Source organism: Pristiophorus japonicus, chromosome 1 (genome assembly GCF_044704955.1).
Source record: "Pristiophorus japonicus isolate sPriJap1 chromosome 1, sPriJap1.hap1, whole genome shotgun sequence".
In the NCBI taxonomy this organism is placed as follows: domain Eukaryota; kingdom Metazoa; phylum Chordata; class Chondrichthyes; family Pristiophoridae; genus Pristiophorus; species Pristiophorus japonicus.
In genome coordinates, this window is record NC_091977.1 from 257,301,679 (window position 1) to 257,322,030 (window position 20,352).

The 20,352-nt window shown below is 43.1% G+C and overlaps 1 protein-coding gene across 1 annotated transcript in view; it reads right to left on the reverse strand.

Moving 5' to 3' along the window:
* Window positions 1-4,496: 4,496 nt before the first annotated feature.
* The window catches only part of LOC139246288 (leucine rich adaptor protein 1-like), a 55,668-nt gene continuing 39,812 nt past the window's right edge, over window positions 4,497-20,352 (reverse strand). The window contains exon 2 of the mRNA XM_070871405.1: window positions 4,497-6,024. Coding sequence (XP_070727506.1) covers window positions 5,635-6,024 — 390 coding nt within the window. The 3' untranslated portion in view covers window positions 4,497-5,634. The remainder of the gene's footprint in view (window positions 6,025-20,352) is intronic.

A 20,352-nucleotide genomic window follows, 5' to 3' on the forward strand; every position in this document is an offset into this window, starting at 1 on the left:
CTGGAGTGTCAGCCTAGATTATGTGCTGAAGTCCCAGAGTGGGGCTTCAACCCATAACCTCTGATTCACAGACGTACTAGAACTTAGCCAAGATGACTTTATTGTGTATAAAATGATTAGGATTCTAGATAGAGTGGATAGGAAGGACCTATTTCCCTTAGCAGAGCAGTCAATAAACAGATGAAATAGATTTAAAGTAGTTGGTAGCAGGATTAGAGGGAGATGAGGAAACATTTCTTCACCCAGAGGGTGGTGGGGGTCTGGAACTCACTGCTGAAAGGGTGGTAGAGGCAGAAACCTTCATCACATTTAAAAGGTACTTGGATATGCATTCAAAGAATAGTAATCTACAGAGCTACAGACCTAGTGCTGGAAGATGGGATTAGGCTGGGTAACTCTTTTTCGACCGGCACAGACGTGATGGGCCGAAATGGCCTCCTTCTGTGTCATAGTTTTCTATGGTCCACGTTGTCCAGGGCCACGCTGTGGATCTTGATGACTGGGGGACAGTGCTGTGCAGTGAGGACAGGTTGGTGGAGGACCTTTGTCTTGCTGATATTTAGCATAAGGCCTATGCTTTCGTACACCTCAGTAAATACGTCGACTATGTCCTGGAGTTCAGCCTCTGTATGTGCGCAGACGCAGGCGTCTCATATCTCGGGAGCCTCCTATCAACAAGAGCAGGCATTGACGACGAGATCCAACACCGCCTCCAGTGCGCCAGTGCAGCCTTCGGCTGCCTGAGGAAAAGAGTGTTTGAAGACCTGGCCCTCAAAACTGCCACCAAGCGCTACAGGGCTGTAGTAATACCCGCCCTCCTGTATGGCTCAGAAACATGGACTATGTACAGTAGACACCTCAAGTCACTGGAGAAATACCATGAACGATGCCTCTGCAAGATCCTACAAATCCCCTGGGAGGACAGACGCACCAACATTAGTGTCCTCGACCAGGCCAACATCCCCAGCATCGAAGCACTGACCACACTTGATCAGCTCCGCTGGGCAGGCCACATAGTTCGCATGCCAGACACAAGGCTCCCAAAGCAAGCGCTCTACTTGGAACTCCTTCACGGCAAACGAGCCAAAGGTGGGCAGCGGAAACGTTACAAGGACACCCTCAAAGCCTCCCTGATAAAGTGCAACATCCCCACTGACACCTGGGAGTCCCTGGCTAAAGATTGCCCTAAGTGGAGGAAGCGCATCCGGGAGGGCGCTGAGCACTTCGCATCTCGTCGCCGAGAGCATGCAGAAATCAAGCGCAGGCAGCAGAAAGTGTGTGCGGCAAACCAGTCCCAACCACCCCTTCCCTCAACGACTATCTGCCCCACCTGTGACAGAGACTGTGGTTCTCGTATTGGACTGTACAGCCACCTAAGAACTCATGTTATGAGTGTAAGCAAGTCTTCCTCGATTCCGAGGGACTGCCTATGATGATGATGAATTTTCTATGATTAAGTCAGGCATGCTCCATCATGTGTAATGAATTGACAGTCCTAAGATACGACTGGCCTTGCTCGAGTGGCTCCAGTCTGTCTACTGAGCTGTTCGTTGTAAGGTTTCTGCAGTTTACTTGTCCTGCAACTTCTAATTTGAACATTTTGAGGATTGCGTTCAGTGCACCTCTAACACTGTACTTAGCGAAGAAAGATCAAGAAATAGGGGTTGAAACTGGTCCACGCAAGTAGTGAAAAATGGGTGGTTAGCGAATTGACAGTCCGTTTTACACCGCACCCAATGTTCTTTTCCACGGATTCACGATCAGCCCATTTTATACAATTGCCATTGGCCAATTTCGGTGGGACTTTCAATTTTGCTGTAACTTTGGATATCAGTGGAAAAGAAAATTGGACGAGATATTTAACAGTAGGTCGCTCCACTATCACCAAAGTTGAATGTACCGCCCATACTATTGAGACCTGCCACTACACTACCCGTTAGTTATACAGTTTCACCAAGCTAAACAAAGCTAAGGTTTAAGAGAGAGGCAATGAAAGAGATGTTCCATCAGCACCGAAAGAAGACAGACTTGTACCTATATAGTGCCCTTCATGACCACCGGACGTCCCAAAGCACTTTACAGCCAATGAAGTATTTTTTGAAGTGTAGTTACCGTTGTATTAGTATAGGAAATGCAGCAACCAATTTACACACAGCAAGCTCCCACAAACAGCAGTGATAATGACCAGATAATCTGTTTTTTTGTTATGTTGATTGGCCAGGAGACCGGGAAGAACTCCCCTGCTCTTCTTTGAAATAGTACCATGGGATCTTTTACATCCACCTGAGAGAGCAGATGGGGCCTCAGTTTAACGTCTTATCTGAAAAACGGCACCTCCGACAGTGCAGCACTCCCTCAGCACTGCACTGGAGTGTCAGCCTAGATTTTTGTGCTCAAGTTAGGAAGACTTACAGCATCAATTGCAATGGCACTGCCAACGACTGCCATTGTTGTCCATATATGCATCAATTGGTGACAGATTCATTATTCAGTATGGCTAATGCCTTCATCACACTGCCACTAAGCAGCAACAGTAGCAATGAGTAGCCTGCCCACATCTATCAGGCTACTGGCTTTCCAAAGGTGCAAGAGGTAACTGAGGCTGTTAACATGACCATTCATGCTCCTGCAGCCCACATAAACTAAAACACATTTTACTCTATCCATGCATGGTTAGTCTGCAACCAGCAGTGCAGAATTATATATGTCAGTCCCAACTTGCCTGGTTATTTCATTGATGCTTTCCTTTTACACAAATCATCTGTGACATCCTTATTTGGAGGGGAAGAACAGATGAATGGCTGCCAAGGGACCAAAGCTACCCGCTGCAGATATGCCACTCTTATGTCACCTATGTATCTACACACTGCAGATACAGCAAGGCTTATGCCTAAACCAGGGTTATTATAAAGCACACAATTGGTATCTTGCAGCAACTCTGCAGGTGATTGAAAAGATCAGGGGTTACTTCGTGGTACAGCCCCTAATGTCTCAGAAATTATCATCTGCGGCATAACTTTGCTCTTCAAAGAGATCTCACCATGGAGTCAGAAAAAACGATGAAAACAGTTTATAACAAATAGCAGGGCAAAACATCAGTGCAGCCTGCAGGAATTGTGCATGAGGCACTAATACAAGATACATTTCAATAAATACCACAGCAACACAATTTCTTCAAGTTACAAATCTGTAAAATAACCACACCCAAATCACCTTTTATATCTTCTAGCTCAGTTCTCTCAATACCATCGATTGTTATATTAGGATGTGCTCCTGCTTTATTGGAAGCAGCAACAGTACATTTATTTGATCAATTCGATGATGTGTGAATGTTGTCAGCACAGTACAGTCCCTTTTTGCTTGAGCTTTATTTCAGTTGTGTGATATCAAACCCACTGCTTCTTCAAATTATCCCTTGGATGAGGAGTGAGTGCGCTGGCTGACTGCATGGTTTTTTGCTGGCAGACGACAGGGAATCTGGTAACCCTAGACCTCCTTGTGCTGTGCAGTACCAGGAGCCTGCTCCTTAGTCAGACATATAAGAACATAAGAAATAGGAGCAGGAGTAGGCCATTTGGCTCCTCGATTCTGCTCTGCCATTCAATAAGATCAAGGCTGATCTGATCTTGGCCTCAACTCCACTTCCCCGCCCGCTCCCCATAATCCTTGACTCCCTTATCCTTCAAAAATCCGTCCCTCTCCACCTTAAGTATATTCAATAACCCAGCCTGCGCACCTCTCTGGGATAGAGAATTCCAAAGATTCATGACCCTCTGAGAGAAATTCCTCCTTATCTCAGTTTTAAATGGGCGACCCCTTAATCTGAAAATATGCCCCCTAGTTCGAGATTCCCCCACGAGGGGAAATATCCTCTCTGCATTTACCCTGCCCTCAGAATCTTATACGTTTCAATATCTAGGACTGTAGTAACCAGTTCTGTCTACTTTCTGCCACCTTGCCTGCTGAACCAGGTGCTTTGGGGAGAAAAGAGAGTGGCCCTAAATTGTGGCCCGACATTCCCTGACTCCTTGGAGCAGGGCTTCCAGTGCTTGCGTATTAACCTTGACTTTCCTCAGTGAAATACATAATTTGCAACAATTTTCCTCAGTTAATATCTGTACTGGCCTTCCCACTCCTTGTTCAATGGTTCAGCTTAAGTAAATGATGCATGTTGAGTGTAACTTTAATAAGTTTTGCCAATGCTGACCTTTAACTGTCCATAGACTCATGCAAGGCCCATTTTCAGAATCACGGGACACCAAACATGATTTATTTTTAAAACTAAAATGTTATTTAATTTTAACTGCTCTTTTAACTCGGGGTGGAAGTTGAGGAGTCGTGCAGTGACATAGTTTACACATTTCTGGGAATCTCCTTGATCTTCTCAGTTCGAACAGACAAGTAAGATCTCCCGTGCTGGCACTCGACTGTGACACTGAGGCTTTTTAAAACAGTTTCAAAAATATATCAAAAAAACTTCTGTCACTCAGTATAAGTTCAGGTGATTGGTTTATTGTTTTGGTCAATAAAGGTTTGATTTGAATTGAGCTCATGTTGTTAATAAGAAGTGAACTTCTCTGTCATCTGGGACAGAATGAGGACCTTTCCCCTTCTCTTGTTAAAAAATTACAATAAATTAGACCAATGGATGGACCTATTTGCCAGTGTACAATATTGTTATTGCATTTGTAAAGACACAAAGGAAAGTTGCAGTACCAGTTTAAACCAATAGTTTTTGAAACCTAGAAATAAGAGTTTCCGCTTTGGGCACTTGAAATTTCGTTGATTAGGTTACAGTTCAAGTTTCCGCTAAAATTCATTTGCAGAATCACAAACATAAGACCTTCTATGAACCAGCACAATTGGGCAGCATAATAGAACGTAATGCTTTATTTTTTTACTTCCCAATAAAAATATTCCTTGATATATTTAAGAGTGGTAACCGGGTACGGTTTTATTCATTCAGCTGAAAATAGGTTTATCACCAAAGATAAACATTTTTAATCAGTGTCCACTCCTTCAGCTAGAAGTCCAATTTAAAATCACTGAAAATAACTTAAAAAAAAACTATGCTGAACCATTTAGTAGTTTTATTGGTGTAGTCAGTCTCTTGATATCTTTGATAAGAAAAAAACGATTAAAATGTGTTCACTAGCGCTGAAGAAAAGGAGCGCAATTTGAAGAGCGTTCCCAAACCAGCGCAATCAGCTGAATCTCACGATTTCTGACTCGGGCAAATTGAATCTCGAATCAACGTAACAGATTGAGAACACCAGAAACATAAGTGGTTTTGGGCATAACTCATTTAGGTTTAAAATTTCCTGATCTTTTGCGCTAGTTTAGCCGATCCACCTGGATTGTGCTGATATTATGAGCGGAAACTCTATCTTAAGATTTCAAAATACACCAAGGTACTAAAATTTTAATGCAGGTAATGGTGACTTTGAGTGGTAGTGTAAAATGGCCAATATCCGGTCAGCCACCCATTGCACGCCTCTCCCAAGGAGGAGATGTGTAGCAGGTGGCTAATACTATCCATTTTATACTATCGCCCAAAGTCAAAATTAACCTCAATGACTTTATGTAAGTATCTGTCTTTAAATGCAGACAATTATCTTCTTGGTTCCACATAAATTATCCAAAACAATAATATCCATCGTCAGAGTCATCTTTGGATTCCTTATTGATAGATTCGCCGTTAAGTGAATCTGCTGTCACACGTCCGTCCGAGAAAGGATCTATGTCTGAGGGCGTGCTGTGACCTGGCAAGTCATCAGCCAGCGTGTCCAGATAACTTCCCACTGATATTGCATCAAGTCCATCACTGCCATCTTGCAAGCTGTTCCAACTGCCTCGGAGTGAAGTGCTCTGGCTTTCCACCAAGCTGTACAGGCTGCTTGCCAAGCTGCTGCCCCTGCTGGCTAGGGTGCTCTTCTCCTCCATCATCCACTTGATTGATTCAATACCTTCATTGATAGAGAGTAACTGATGCATCAACTTGACATCGATTGCCCTGAGGCGAGTCTGAGAAAGAAAATGGCAAATAAATTAGTTCATAGCACGAGCTTTATTTAATGTCACTTAAAAGTATATATAGCACATAGGCTTGAAGTTCCTCCAAGCTAAAGTTGAAGTATTGTGTTACACTTCTGACATGATATTTTCAACTTTCAACATAAGCTCAAAACTATTTTTTAATTCGTACATGGGATGTGGGCATCGCAGGCAAGGGCAGCATTTATTGCCCATTCCTAATTGCCCGTGAGAAGGTGGTGGTCAGCCATCTTAAGAACATAAGGACATAGAAACAGGAGCAGGAGTAGGCCATACGGCCCATCAAGCCATTCAATAAGATCATGGCTGATCATTGACCTCAGCTCCACTTTCCTGCCCGACCTCCATATGCCTTGATTCCCCGAGAATCTAAAAATCTATCTATCTCAGCCTTGAGTACACTCAGAGACTCATCATCCACAGCCTTTGGGGTAGAGAATTCCAAAGACTCACAACCCTCTAAGTGAAGAAATACCTCCACATCTCAGTCTTAAATGGTCTACCTCTTATCCTCAGACTATGCCCCCTAGTTCTAGACACACCAGCCAGAGGAAATAACCTCTCAGCATCTACCCTGTCAATCCCCCTCAGAATCTTGCATGTTTCAATGAGATAAGCTCTCATTCTTTTAAACTCCAGAGAGTATAGGCCCATTCTACACAATCTCTCATCATAAGACAGCCCTCTCATCCCAGGAATCAATCTAGTGAACCTCTGTTGTACCACCTCCAAGGCAAGTATATCCTTCCTTCGATTCGGAGACCAAAACTGTGCACTGTACTCCAGGTGTGGTCTCACCAAGGCCCTGTACAACTGTAGCAAGACTTCCTTACTCTTATACTCCAACCCCCTTGCAATAAAGACCAACATGCCATTTGCCTTCCTTATTGCTTGCTGTACCTGCGTGCTATCTGTCTGTGTTTCTTGCACAAGGACACCCAAATCTCTCTGAACACCAACATTTAAAAGTTTCTCACCATTTAAAAAATATTCTGTTTTTCTATTCTTCCTACCAAAGTGAATAACCTCACATTTCCCTACATTATACTCCATCTGCCACCTTAGTCTATCGATATGCCTTTGCAGACTCTTTGTTCTCCTCACAGCTTAATGTCCCACCTTTTTGTATCAGCAAACTTGGATACATTACACTCGGTCCCTTCAGCTTGGTCATTAATATAGATTGTAAATAGCTGAGGCCCCAGTACTGATCCTTGCGGCATCCCACTAGTTACAGGCTGCCAATGTGAAAAGGAGACGTTTATTTAAACTCTGTTTTCTGTCCAGTAACCAATCCTCCATCCATGCTAATACATTACCCCCAATCCCATGAGCCCTTATCTTATGTAATAACCTTTTATGTGGCATCTTATCAAATGCCTTTTGGAAATCCAAATATACTACATCCCGTTTATTTAACCTGCTAGTTAAATCCTCAAAAATCTCTAATCAATTTGTCAATACGATTTTCCTTTCAAGAAACCATGTTGACTCTGCCTAATCATGTTATGATTTTCTGAGTGCCCTGATACCACTTCCTTAACAAAGAATTCCAGTATTTTCCCAACGATTAATAACAGGCTAACTGGCCTGTAGTTTCCTCTTTTCTCTCTCCCTCCTTTCTTGAATTGCGGGGTTACATTTGCTACCTTCCAATCCGCTAGGACCGTTCTAGAATCTAGGGAATTTTGAAAGATCAAAACCAATGCATCCACTATCTCTGCAGCCACCTTCTTGAACTGCTGCAGTCCTTTGTAGTGGTCTGCAACAACTGAATGGCTTGCCAGGCCATTTCAGAGGGTAGTTAAGTGTCAACCATATTGCTGTGGTTCTGGAGTCACATATAGGCCAAATTGAGTAAGGACGGTTTTTTTTTTGTTTCCCGAAAGGACATTAGTGAACCTAGAACCAGATGGGTTTTTACATGGTCGCCATTGCTGATACTAGCTCTTTTATTCCAGATTTGCTTATAATTAACTGCATTTAAATTCCCTAACTGGTGACATTTGAACTCATTTCTCTGGATTTCTAGTCCAGTAACATACCTCTGAAACTGGGCATCCATGAGGTGCTGTGGGCCATCAGCAGCAGCAGAATTGTATTCCACCATTAGCGCTCTGACCAGTAAAATCCCTTCGAGCCACAATACTTAATGATTGTACTGAGCTTCTTTTAAAGCTTTATGTTTGACCTTTGGTTTCTACTCTAGTATTTTTGGCATCATTTCCAAAATAATGTTGAGCAATACTGTGGAAATGGGACAACTTCAAACAATATTACGATATGTGTTATTAATAGGATCTGACTTTGTTTATATTCCCATAGTCCATAGTGAGTACTATAATTTTCCATAGAATCCCTCTTTCAAGTATCACTTAACTGAAGAATGTATTCATCTGCTGAAAGACACAAATTACATTTGAAGCTAACATCTGCTTATCTGTTGAATAAAAATCTTGGGATGAATTTTCAGGCCTCCTGCCTAGTGGAGATGGGGCATTGGTAATCTGAAAATTGTGGGCAATGTCGTACTCACCCCCCCCGCCGCCCCCTCCATTGCCACCATCACTGTGCCTGCCGCTGTGTGACTGGAACGGCCCTTTAAATCAGGTGATATGTCCATTTAAAATGTTACTCGATGTACATAGGACCCCAGAGTAGCTATTTTTGGACTGAATCAGTAGGAGCTTCTAATGTTGCCATGTGAGTCATATCGATAACATGAGGCACTACACAATCTGACCACTGACGAAAAATATGTACGCCATTTTTGGCCACAGTGATAATTTATTGTTCCTGTCCACCCTGTTAATTCACCAGTCTGGCCACTTTGCCTATTTTGTCTATTCTCCACCCTCCCCGAGGCCACCTCTGTACTCTACTCTCCATACATTAAAAAAATCTTCATCTATGAGTGATGCCACGGGAGATTAATTAGTGATTACTATTACCAACTAGTCATTAATTAGTTATTTATGACTATGTACAGTAAGTTCCCTGGCGAAATGAGGCAATACGTTTCCTTAATGTGAGAAAAGGAAACTTGATAAGACAACCACTAAAGGCTGCTGTGACATGCCAATTGTAGCTGGCTCAAGAAAATCATTGCCAGGTTTCCTGCATATCCGCCCAGTCCGGCAAGGATTGGATAATGTATAGATATAGAGCTGGAGAACTAAATGAAAGATTAAAAAATGAGGTGTTAAAAATGTCAACAATATATTGGTACATATCAATGCTGGGTTGAGGATAATAAGCATACTCAATGTACAATATAAATGCAAAATTTACAATTCACATTTAAAAGGGCATTCACCATGAAAAAGTCTCAAATTATTTTTGGTTGTTGACCAAATGTATAACATAAGCTCAAAACTGGGCATCCATGAGGCACTGTGGGCATCAGCAGCAGCAGAATTATATTTCACCACATCTGTAACTTCCTAGCCTGGCATATCCCTCACTCCTCCATCAACATCAAGCCAGAGTTCAATGAGGAGTGCAGAAGAGCATGCAAGGAGCAGCACCAAGAGTACCTAAAAAAGAGGTGCCAAACTGGTGAAGCTACAACACAAGACTACATGCATGCTAAACAGCAGAAGCAGCATGCTATAGACAGAGCTAAGCGATCTCACAACCAACAGATCAGATCAAAGCTCTGCAGTCCTGCCATGAATGGTGGTGAACATTTCAACAACTTAAGGGAGGAGGAGGCTCCATGAACATCCCCCTCCTCAATGATGGCGGAGCCTAAAACGAGTGCAAAAGACAAGACTGAAGTGCTTGCAACCATCTTCAGCCAGAAGCGCCGAATGGATGATCCATCTCAGCCTCCTCCTGAGGTCCCCACCATCACAGAAGCCAGTCTTCAGCCAATTCAATTCACTTCACGTGATATTAAGAAATGAGTGAGCAAACTGAACACAGGCTATAGGCCCCGACAACATCCCGACTGTAATGCTGAAGACTTGTGCCCCAGAACTAGTCGCCTCTCTGGCCAAACTGTCCTAGTACAGCTACAACACTGGCATCTGCACCAACAAAGTGGAAAATTTCCCTGGTATGTTCAATCCACAAAAAGCAGGACAAATACAATGGGCCAATTAGCACCCCATCAGCCTACTATCAATCATCAGCAAAGTGATGGAAGGTGTTGTCAACAGTGCTATCAAGTGACACTTACTCACCAATAACTTGCTCACTGATGCTCAATTTGGGTTCCAGCAGAACCTCTCAGCACCAGACTGCATTACAGCCTTGGTCCAAACATGGACAAGAGTTGAATTCCAGAGATGAGGTAAGAGTGACTGCCTTTGATATCAAGACAGCTTTGACCGAGTGTGGCACCAAGGAGCCCTAGTAAAACTGAAGTCAATGGTAATCAGAGGGAAACTCTCCACTACCTGGAATCATACCTCGCATATAAGAACATAAGAACTCGGAGCAGGAGTAGGTCATACGGCCCTTTGAGCCTGCTCCGCCATTCAATCTTAGTCTTAAATAGCTGAGCCCTTATCCTGAGACTATGCCCCCCCAGTTCTAGACTCTCCATGCAGGGGAAACAGCCTCTGCCTTGTCAATCCCCTTTAGATTCTTGTATGTTTCAATGAGATCACCTTTCACTCGTCTAAACTCCAGAGAGTATAGGCCCAATCTACTCAACTTCTAAGGCATGTATATCCTTTCTCTGATAAAGGAGGCCAAAACTGTGCACAGTAGTCCAGGTGAGGTCTCACCAAAGCCCTGTACAATTGTATAAGACTTCCTTACTCGTGTACTCCAACCCCCTTGCAAAAAGCCCAATATGCCATTTGCCTTCCTAATTGCATGCTGTACCTGCATGCTAACTTTCTGTGTTTCCTGTACGAGGACACCTAAATCTTTCTGAACACCAAAATTTAATAGTTCCTTAGGATTTAAAAAATATTCTGTTTTACTATTCTTTCTACCAAGGTGAATAACCTCACATTTCCTCACATTATACACCATCAGCTTATTGCCCACTCACTTAACCTATCTATACCCCTTTGCAGGCTCTTTGTGTCCTGCTCACAGCTTACTTTCCCACCTAGCTTTGTACCATCAGCAAACTTGGATACATTGCATTCGGTCCCTTCATCTAAGTCATTAATATAGATTGTAAATAACTGAGGCCCCAGCTCTGATCCCTGCGGCACACTAGTTATAACCTGCCAATCTGAAAAATGCCAGACTATCCCTTCTCTCTGATTTCTATCCATTAACCAATCCTCTATCCATGCTAATAGATTACCCCCAACCTCATGAGCCCTTATCTTGTGTAGCAACCTTTTATCTGGCACCTTATCAAATGCCTATTGGAAATCCAATATACTACATCCCCTTTATCTATCTTGCTAGTTGCATCCTCAAAAAACATTTGTTAAACATGATTTCCCTTTCAGAAAATCATGTTCACTCTGCCTAATCATTTTATGATTTTCTAATTGCCCTGTTACGACTTCCTTAACAATGGATTCAAGTATTTTCCTGCTGACTGATGTCTGGCTAACTGGCCTGTAGTTCCCCGTTTGCTCTCTCCCTCCTTTCTTGAATAGCAGTGTTATATTTTCTACCTTCCAATCTGATGGGCTTGTTCTGGAATATCACAACCAATGCATCCACTAAAGGGAACCAGTGGATGTGGTGTATTTGGACTTCCAGAAAGCATTTGACAAGGTGCCACATAAAAGGTTACGACACAAGATAAAAGTTCACGGGGTTGGGGGTAATATATTAGCATGGATAGAGGATTGGCTAACTAACAGAAAACAGAGAGTTGGGATAAATGGTTCATTCTCAGGTTGGCAATCAGTAACCAGTGGGGTGCCTCAGGGATCAGTGCTGGGATCCCAACTATTTACAATCTATATTAACGACTTGGAAGAAGGGACCGAGTGTAACGTAGCCAAGTTTGCTGGTGATACAAAGATGGTAAGAAAATCAATGTGTGAGGAGGACACAAAAAATCTGCAAAAGGATAGAGACAGGCTCAGTGAGTGGGCAAAAATTTGGCAGATGGAGTATAATGTTGGAAAGTTTGACGTCATGCACTTTGGCAAAAAAAATCAAAGAGCAAGTTATTATTTAAATGGAGAAAGATTGCAAAGTGTTGCAGTACAGCGGGACCTGGGGGTACTTGTGCATGAAACACAAAAGGTTAGTATGCAGGTACAGCAAGTGAGCAGGCAGGCCAATGGAATCTTGGGCCTTTATTGCAAAGGGGATGGAGTATAAAAGCAGAGAAGTCTTGCTGCAGTTATACAGGGTATTGGTGAGGCCACACCTGGAGTACTGCGTGTAGTTTTGGTTTCCATATTTATGAAAGGATATACTTGCTTTGGAGGCAGTTCAGAGAAGGTTCACTAGGTTGATTCCCGAGATGAGGGGGTTGACCTATGAGGAAAGGTTGAGTAGGTTGGGCCTCTACTCATTTGAATTCAGAAGATTGAGAGTCGATTTTATCGAAATGTACAAGATTATGAGGAGGCTTAACAAGGTGGATGCAGAGAGAATGTTTCCACTGATGGGGGAGACTAGACCTAGAGGGCATAATCTTAGAATAAGGGGCCGCCCATTTAAAACTGAGACGAGGAGAAACTTCTTTTCTGAGAGGGTTGTAAATCTGTGGAATTCACTGCCTCAGAGAGCTGTGGAAGCTGGGACATTGAATAAATTTAAGACAGAGATAGACAATTTCTTAACCGATAAGGGAACAAGGGGTTATGGGGAGCGGGCAGGGAAGTGGATCAGCCAAGATCGTATTAAATGTTGAAGCAGGCTCGAGGGACCGTATGGCCTGCTCCTGCTCCTATTTCCTATGTTCTTAGGTCTGCAGCTACCTCTTGTAGAACCTTAGGATGTGAGCTATCAGATCCAGGGGATTTGTCAGCTTTTAATCCCATAAGTTTCTCAAGTACATTTTCTCTACTGATATTAATTACTATAAGTTCCTCACTCTCATTAGACCCTTGGTTCTCCACTATTTTTTGTATGCCTTTGTGTCTTCTACTGTGAAAACAGATACAAAATATTTGTTTAAAGTCTCTGCCATTTCCTTATTCCCCATTATAATGTCACCTGTCTCAGCCTCTAAAGGGACCAATGCTTACGTTTGCCACTCTCTTCCTTTTTACATACTTGTAGAAGCTCTTATAATCTGCTTTTATATTTCTTGCTAGTTTACTCTCATATTCTATTTTGTCCCTTTTTATCAATTTTCTGGTCATCCTTTGCTGGTTTCTAAAGCTCTCCCAATCCTAAGGCTTACTATTATTCTTTGCATCATTATAAGCCTCTTCTTTTAATCTAATACTATCCTTAACTTCTTTAGTCAGCCATGGATAGATCATTTTCCCATGGAGTTTTTATTTCTCAATGGAATGTATATTCATTTCCATGAATGGCTTTCCCACCATCAGAAGGTCAGAAGTCAGAATATTTCGTCCCATTCGCAATTCCTCAGATAATGAAGCAGTCCATGTCAACATGCAGCAAAACCTGGACAATATCAAGCTTGGGTTGATAAGTGGCAAGTAACATTCATGCACACAAGAACCAGACAATGACTATCTCCAACAAGAGAGAGTCTAACCACCATATTCAATCATTTTACCATCACTGATTTCCCCACCATCAACATCCTGGGGGTCACCATTAACCATCAACCTACTGCACTAGCCACATAAATACTGTGACTATAAGAGCAGATCAGAGGCTGGGTATTCTGCAGCAAGTGTCTCACCTCCTGACTCCCCAAAGCCTTTGCACCACCTACAAGGCACAAGTCAGAAGTGATAGATTACTCTCCACTTGCTTGGATGAGTGCAGCTCCAACAAGATGTAGCTCGATACCATCTAGGATAAAGCAGCCTACTTGATTGGCACCCCATCCACCACCTTAAACATTCACTCCCTCCACCACTGGTGCACCGTGGCTGCGGTGTGTACCATCTACAAGATGCACTGCAGCACCTAGCTATGGCTTCTTCGACAGCACCTCCCAAACCTGCGACCTCTACCACCTAGAAGGACAAGGGCAGCAGGCCCATGGTGAACACCACCACATCCAAGTTCCTCTCCAAGATACACACCATCCTGACTTGGAAATATATCGCCGTTCCTTCATCGATGCTCATTCAAAATCCTGAAACTCCCTCCCGAACAGATCTGTGGGAGCACCTTCACCACACGGACTGCAGCGGTTCAAGAAAGAGGCTCTCCACCACCTTCTCAAGGGCAATTAGGGATGGGCAATAAATGCTGGCCTTGTCAGCGACACCCACATCCCATGAATGAATTTAAAAAAACTTAAAGGATGTGAGTCATGTGGAAATTATCTATTGTGTAATGAGCATGTCATAACATTGCTGCTACTCAGCACAATTAAAAATGACATCAATTTTCTTGCTCTCTTTCATTTTAAACATGAATGGCCATAAAAATATATTTTGAAACTGCAGTATTATGTTGTACTTTCTCCAGGGCTGCATGTTGTGCTGTTGAAATGCTATGTCAGTGAAGGTACAATATAAAGCATAATCAGTACCAGATTTGTAAGATACTTGAACAATTAATGCAATATTCATCTTTAAAATTAACTCAGTAATTGAAAGGGGAAGGGGAAAGCTTTTGTCTATGGAAATATTGCATGACATTTATTAAAAATGTCAAGTTTCTTACCACATTGGGAATCAATGATGTCATGACTTGCGACTGGTTTAAGAGCCCAATTCTAAGCTGCCTGACCCCAAAAAAACATGTCAGTGTCTGGGCAGTGTGAGTTCCTGACAGCCATTCTGTCAAACTCACTTGCCTCAGTTTGGTTGTTGCTTCATGTCTGGGCTGATCGATGTGCCACTCCAGTAAAGTGAAATATCCCATTAATGGAAAGGGAAATGCGGAAATCCCACACCCGTCATCTGCAATTATTGGTTACTAATTGTGATTCACACTGGCCATGATTGTACCCACCGGCTGCATGACGCCTTATGAAGTATTCACGTACCATCTGCTGCTGCCCCACTTCCAGTTCTCAGTGACCATTCACTCAAAACAGATTGTTTCTGTGCACGAGTGAATACTTCACTTTCTGTTGCATCCTGTTGTTACATGCATAAACATACCACAACAAAATAAATTGTCAAAACGGTATTTATGGTGCACACTGGGCCATTATCTACACCTGTGTAACTCTTGAGTGATACTGCCCCAACAACCCAGTGCTGCCGAGATTTTATTTTAACCCAGCTTCATGCCAGTTATTTTTTTTTTTTAAATGCACATAGTTTAGGCTGCCAGTTTAGAAACATAGAAATTAGGTGCAGGAGCAGTCCATTCGGCCCTTCGAGCCTGCACCGCCATTCAATAAGATCATGGCTGATCATTCAACCTCAGTGCCCCTTTCCTGCTTTCTCTCCATACCCCTTGATCCCTTTGGCCGTAAGGGCCATATCTAACTCCCTCTTGAATATATCTAATGGACTGGCATCAACAAACTTTCTGCTGTAGAGAATTCCACAGGTTAACAACTCTCTGAGTGAAGAAGTTTCTCCTCATCTCGGTCCTAAATGGATTACCCCTTATTCTTAGACTGTGATTCCTGGTTCTGGAACTCCCCAGCACCGGGAACATTCTTCCTGCCTCTAACCTGTCCAATCCCGTCAGAATTTTATATGTTTCTATGAGGTCTCCTCTCATTCTTCTAAACTCCAGTGGATACAAGCCCAGTTGATCCAGTCTCTCCTCATATGTCAGTCCTGCCATCCTGGGAATTAATCTGGTGAACCTTCGCTGTACTCCATAGCAAGAACGTCCTTCCTCAAATTAGGAGACCAAAACTGAACACAATATTCCAGGTGTGGCCTCACCAAGGCTCTGTACAACTGCAGTGAGACCTCCTGCTCCTATACTCAAATCCTCTAGCTATGAAGGCCAACATGCCATTTGCCTTCTTCACCACCTGCTGTACCTGCATGGCAAACTTCAATGACTGATGTACCATGACACCCAGATTCCGTTGCACCTCCCCTTTTCCTAATTTGTCACCATTCAGATAATATTCAGTCTTCCTGTTTTTGCCATCAAAGTGGACAACCTCACATTTATCCATATTATACTGCACCTGCCATGCATTTGCCCACTCACCTAACCTGTCCAAGTCACCCTGCAGCCTCTTAGCATCCTCCTCACAGCTCACACCACCACCCAGCTTAGTGTCATCTGCAAACTTGGAGATATTACATTCAATTCCTTCATCTAAATCATTGATGTATATTGTAAATAGCTGGGGTCCCAGCACTGAACCCTGCGGCACCCCACTGATCACTGCCTGCCATTCTGAAAAGGACACGTTTATTCCGACTCTCTGCATCCTGACTGCCAACTAGTTCTCTATCCACGTCAATACATTACCCCCAGTACCATGTGCTTTAATTTTGCACACCAATCTCTTGTCTAGGACCTTGTCAAAAGCCTTTTGAAAGTCCAATTACACCATATGCACTGGTTCTCCCTTGTCCACTCTACTAGTTACAGCCTCAAAAAATTCTAGAAGCTTTGTCAAGCATGATTTCCCTTTCATAAATCCATGCTGACTTGGACCGATCCTGTCACTGCTTTCCAAATGCGCTGCTATTTCATCTTTAATAATTGATTCCAACATTTTCCCCACCACTGATTTCAGGCTAACCGGTCTATAATTCCCGGTTTTCTCCCTCCCTCCTTTTTTAAAAAGTGTTACATTAGCTACCCTCCCTTCCATAGGAACTGATCCAGAGTCAATAGAATGTTGGAAAATGATCACCAATGCATCCACTATTTCTAGGGCTCTTCCTTAAGTACTCTGGGATACAGCCTATCAGGCCCTGGAGATTTATCGGCCTTCAATCCCATCAATTTCCCTAACACAATTTCCTGATTAATAAGGATTTCCTTCAGTTCCTCCTTATTGCTAGACCCTCGGTCCCCTAGTATTTCCGGAAGGTTATTTGTGTCTTTCTTAGTGAAGACAGATCCAAAGTATTTGTTCAATTGGTCTGCCATTTCTTTGTTCCCCATTATAAATTCACCTGATTCTGACTACAAAAGACCTATGTTGGTCTTCACTAATCTTTTTCTCTTCACATATTTATAGAAGCTTTTGCAGTCAGTTTTTATGTTCTCTGCAAGCTTCCTCTCATACTTTATTTTCCCCCTCCTAATTAGACCCTTTGTCCTCCTCTGCTGAATTCTAAATTTCTCCCAGTCCTCAGGTTTGCTGCTTTTTCTGGCCAATTTATATGCCTCTTCCTTGGATTTAACCCTATCCCTAATTTCCCTTGTTAGCCACGGTTGAGCTACCTTCCCCTTTTTATTTTTACTCCAGACAGGGATGTACAATTGTTGAAGTTCATCCATGTAACCTATAAATGTCTGCCATTGCCTATCCACTGTCAACCCTTTAAGAATCATTTGCCAGTCTATCCTAGCCAATTCATAGCTCATACCATCGAAGTTATCTTTCCTTAAGTTCAGGACCCTAGTCTCTAAATTAACACTGTCATTCTCCATCTTAATAAAGAATTCTACCATATTATGTTCACTCTTCCCCAAGGGGCCTCGCACAACAAGATTGCTAATTAATCCTTTCTCATTACACAACACCCAGTCTAGGATGGCCAGCTCTCGAGTTGGTTCCTCGACATATTGAAGGCCGATAAATCCCCAGGGCCTGGTGTGAGCTTAGAACCACTCTACTTTTGGTATAAAGCTGGAAACATACATCAAGTCATGGAGACGTTGGTTGCAGAATTTGGCCTTCCCGTCCAGCAATGTGGGTTGAAGAACTTGCTTCAAGGGAGGAATAAGCGCAGAAAATAAATAAGGAAGCAAATGAAACAACTGAAGGACCTTTTACATATACCCATAATATTTGCAGCAAGAGTAATGCTCCAGCCTGTCAGTCATCTGTTTATGATTAAATTGGAGTAAATATAATTAGAACGTTTTTATAAGAGTCACCTGTGTTGAGTGATGTGAGAAAATATAGATGCAAACATTTTGGTACATTTAGAACTCTTGGGTAGTCAAAGCAGGCTCTTTATGTCAGCAGGTGCGTTTAGTACATTTGCTTCGTAACTCCACTCTCACAATTGTGTAGGATATGCAAATGTGCAATTAAAACATCTTTATTTCATTCAACATACGTGTAAAGAGATTGTGGCCCTGATTTTTGGCAAGATTTCCAAGCTGGGGGTGGGGATGGGGAGGTGGGGGGCCGGCGAGGATTTCCCGAACGCTGTAGAGCGTGCTCTTTTTCAACTGGATTCCCCCACCTGTTTGGTGCGGGGGTGGGGGGAGGACAGACAGTGACCATGATGGTGTGTGGGGGGAGGAAGATGCCCATGATAGCGGGGATCGGGGGCGGTGATAGTGTAGAGGGTCGGTGATCGTGGGGGGTGTCCAATCGTGTGGGGAGGGGTGGGTGCTTGTTGTCCGATGGCGGTGGGTCCAGTGACAGGGAGAGAAGCAAGGGTTTGGGGGGGTCCAGAGGGACCGTGGGGGGGGGAAGGGGGGAACCCCACCTGCTCCTCCTGGCCCACAAGCAGTGCTGGAAACGCATTAACCACTTCCACGCGGCTTCGTCCTTACCTCCCTTTACCTGCCGGGTCCCCGAGGCCCGGCCTGGAAGAGAGATTCAAATACAAGGCATGTAGCCTCATTACAATATTTAAATGTTCCACCTGCCTCCTGGGAACAGGTTGGCTGCCTGCCCCCAGTCCCCCTTCCGTTAAAACCAGAAGCAGGCAGGTGCGATTTGGTTTTGAGATTTAAAATGTTTTTTTAACATCCCACTGGATCTGAGCCCACCTGTTTTTGGGAGTTAAATTTCCCCTCAGTGTTGCTGCATTAGAAAGCTTTTGAGAACAACTAATGACAGCCTGCTCATAAAATTCCATCACTGAACCACCACGGCAAGCTCGGGTGGGTGGTCGCAAGTTTTATATATGTTGCAGCCCATATTTACTTTTTATTATTACCACAAACTTTGTTTTATTAAAATTAAGGGGAAAATTCCCTTGAATGCACAGCTAGTGTTGGTGCACTACCCAGAAGTGAGCTAAAGGACCCAAATCCCAGCACATGCTAAGTTTACTGATAGGAACCAGGGCAGCATTTGAGGAATTGTCCTCTGGGCTTGATAAAGAAAGGAAGACTTGCATTTATATAGCACCTTTCATGACCACCGGGCATCCCAAAGCGCTTTAAAGCCAATGAAGTACTTTTGAAGTGTAGTCACTGTTGTAATGTAGGAAACGCGGCAGCCAATTTGTGCACAGCAAGCTCCCACAAACAGCAATATGATAATGACCAGATAATCTGTTTTAGTGATGTTGATTGAGAGCTAAATATTGGCCAGGACACTGGAGATAATTCCCCTGCTCTTCTTCAAAATAGTGTCATGGGATCTTTTATATTCATCTGAGAGGGCAGATGGGATCTCGGCTTATCGCCTCATCCAAAAGACAGAAGGGAAACATTGTCAGGATTTCGGTTATCCAGTGGGTCCTGCTGTGTGTGGATATTGGGGGAGGGGGAATTGGATCGATTAACTTGCAGAAAGTCAGCGTCTAAGCTCGTGCATTAGGATAGACCACAGTCCAGCCAACACCCCTGCTGTACCCCAGTATTAGTCAGTGTGTTCTTGGGAATAAAATTAAGGGAAGAAAATTAAATAAAGTTATTAAGTTTGTGATTCTGGATATGTTTAGCAATGTAACAATGCCATCACATGTCACGTTACTGCATCCTCTGAATGTAGAGATGGTCACTGATTCTTAAGAAACTATCCAGGCATCGTTGCCCTTTTAAAAATAATGCATGTCCAGAGAGCCTTTCCAGTCAGGCTTGAAATAAAGCAACTTACAAGTTGTGATGAACACTTCCTCACCTTTATGGCTGTTCCAGTATCTCATGTGAGATGCACTTGGAAGTCATTATGCTTTCTGTTGTGCATTCACTGATAGCGCCTTTTCTACAACACCGGGGAACGTGCGATATAGTGCAGGTCTATCCTCCAGAGAGGAAGGTGTGTAAGGAGGGGCTTTATGGTTTAGTCGTAGTGAATAGTACTTCAAATAATTGGGTGTTCTTTTGCTAGATATTTTGAAACAAACTTAAAAAAAGAAATAAAAACAGAAAATGCTGGAAACACTCAGCAGGCCAGACAGCATTTGTGGAGAGAGAGAAACAGAGTTAATAAAAAAAAATAACTTTGCTTCTCCTGCCCCAGGGCTGAGG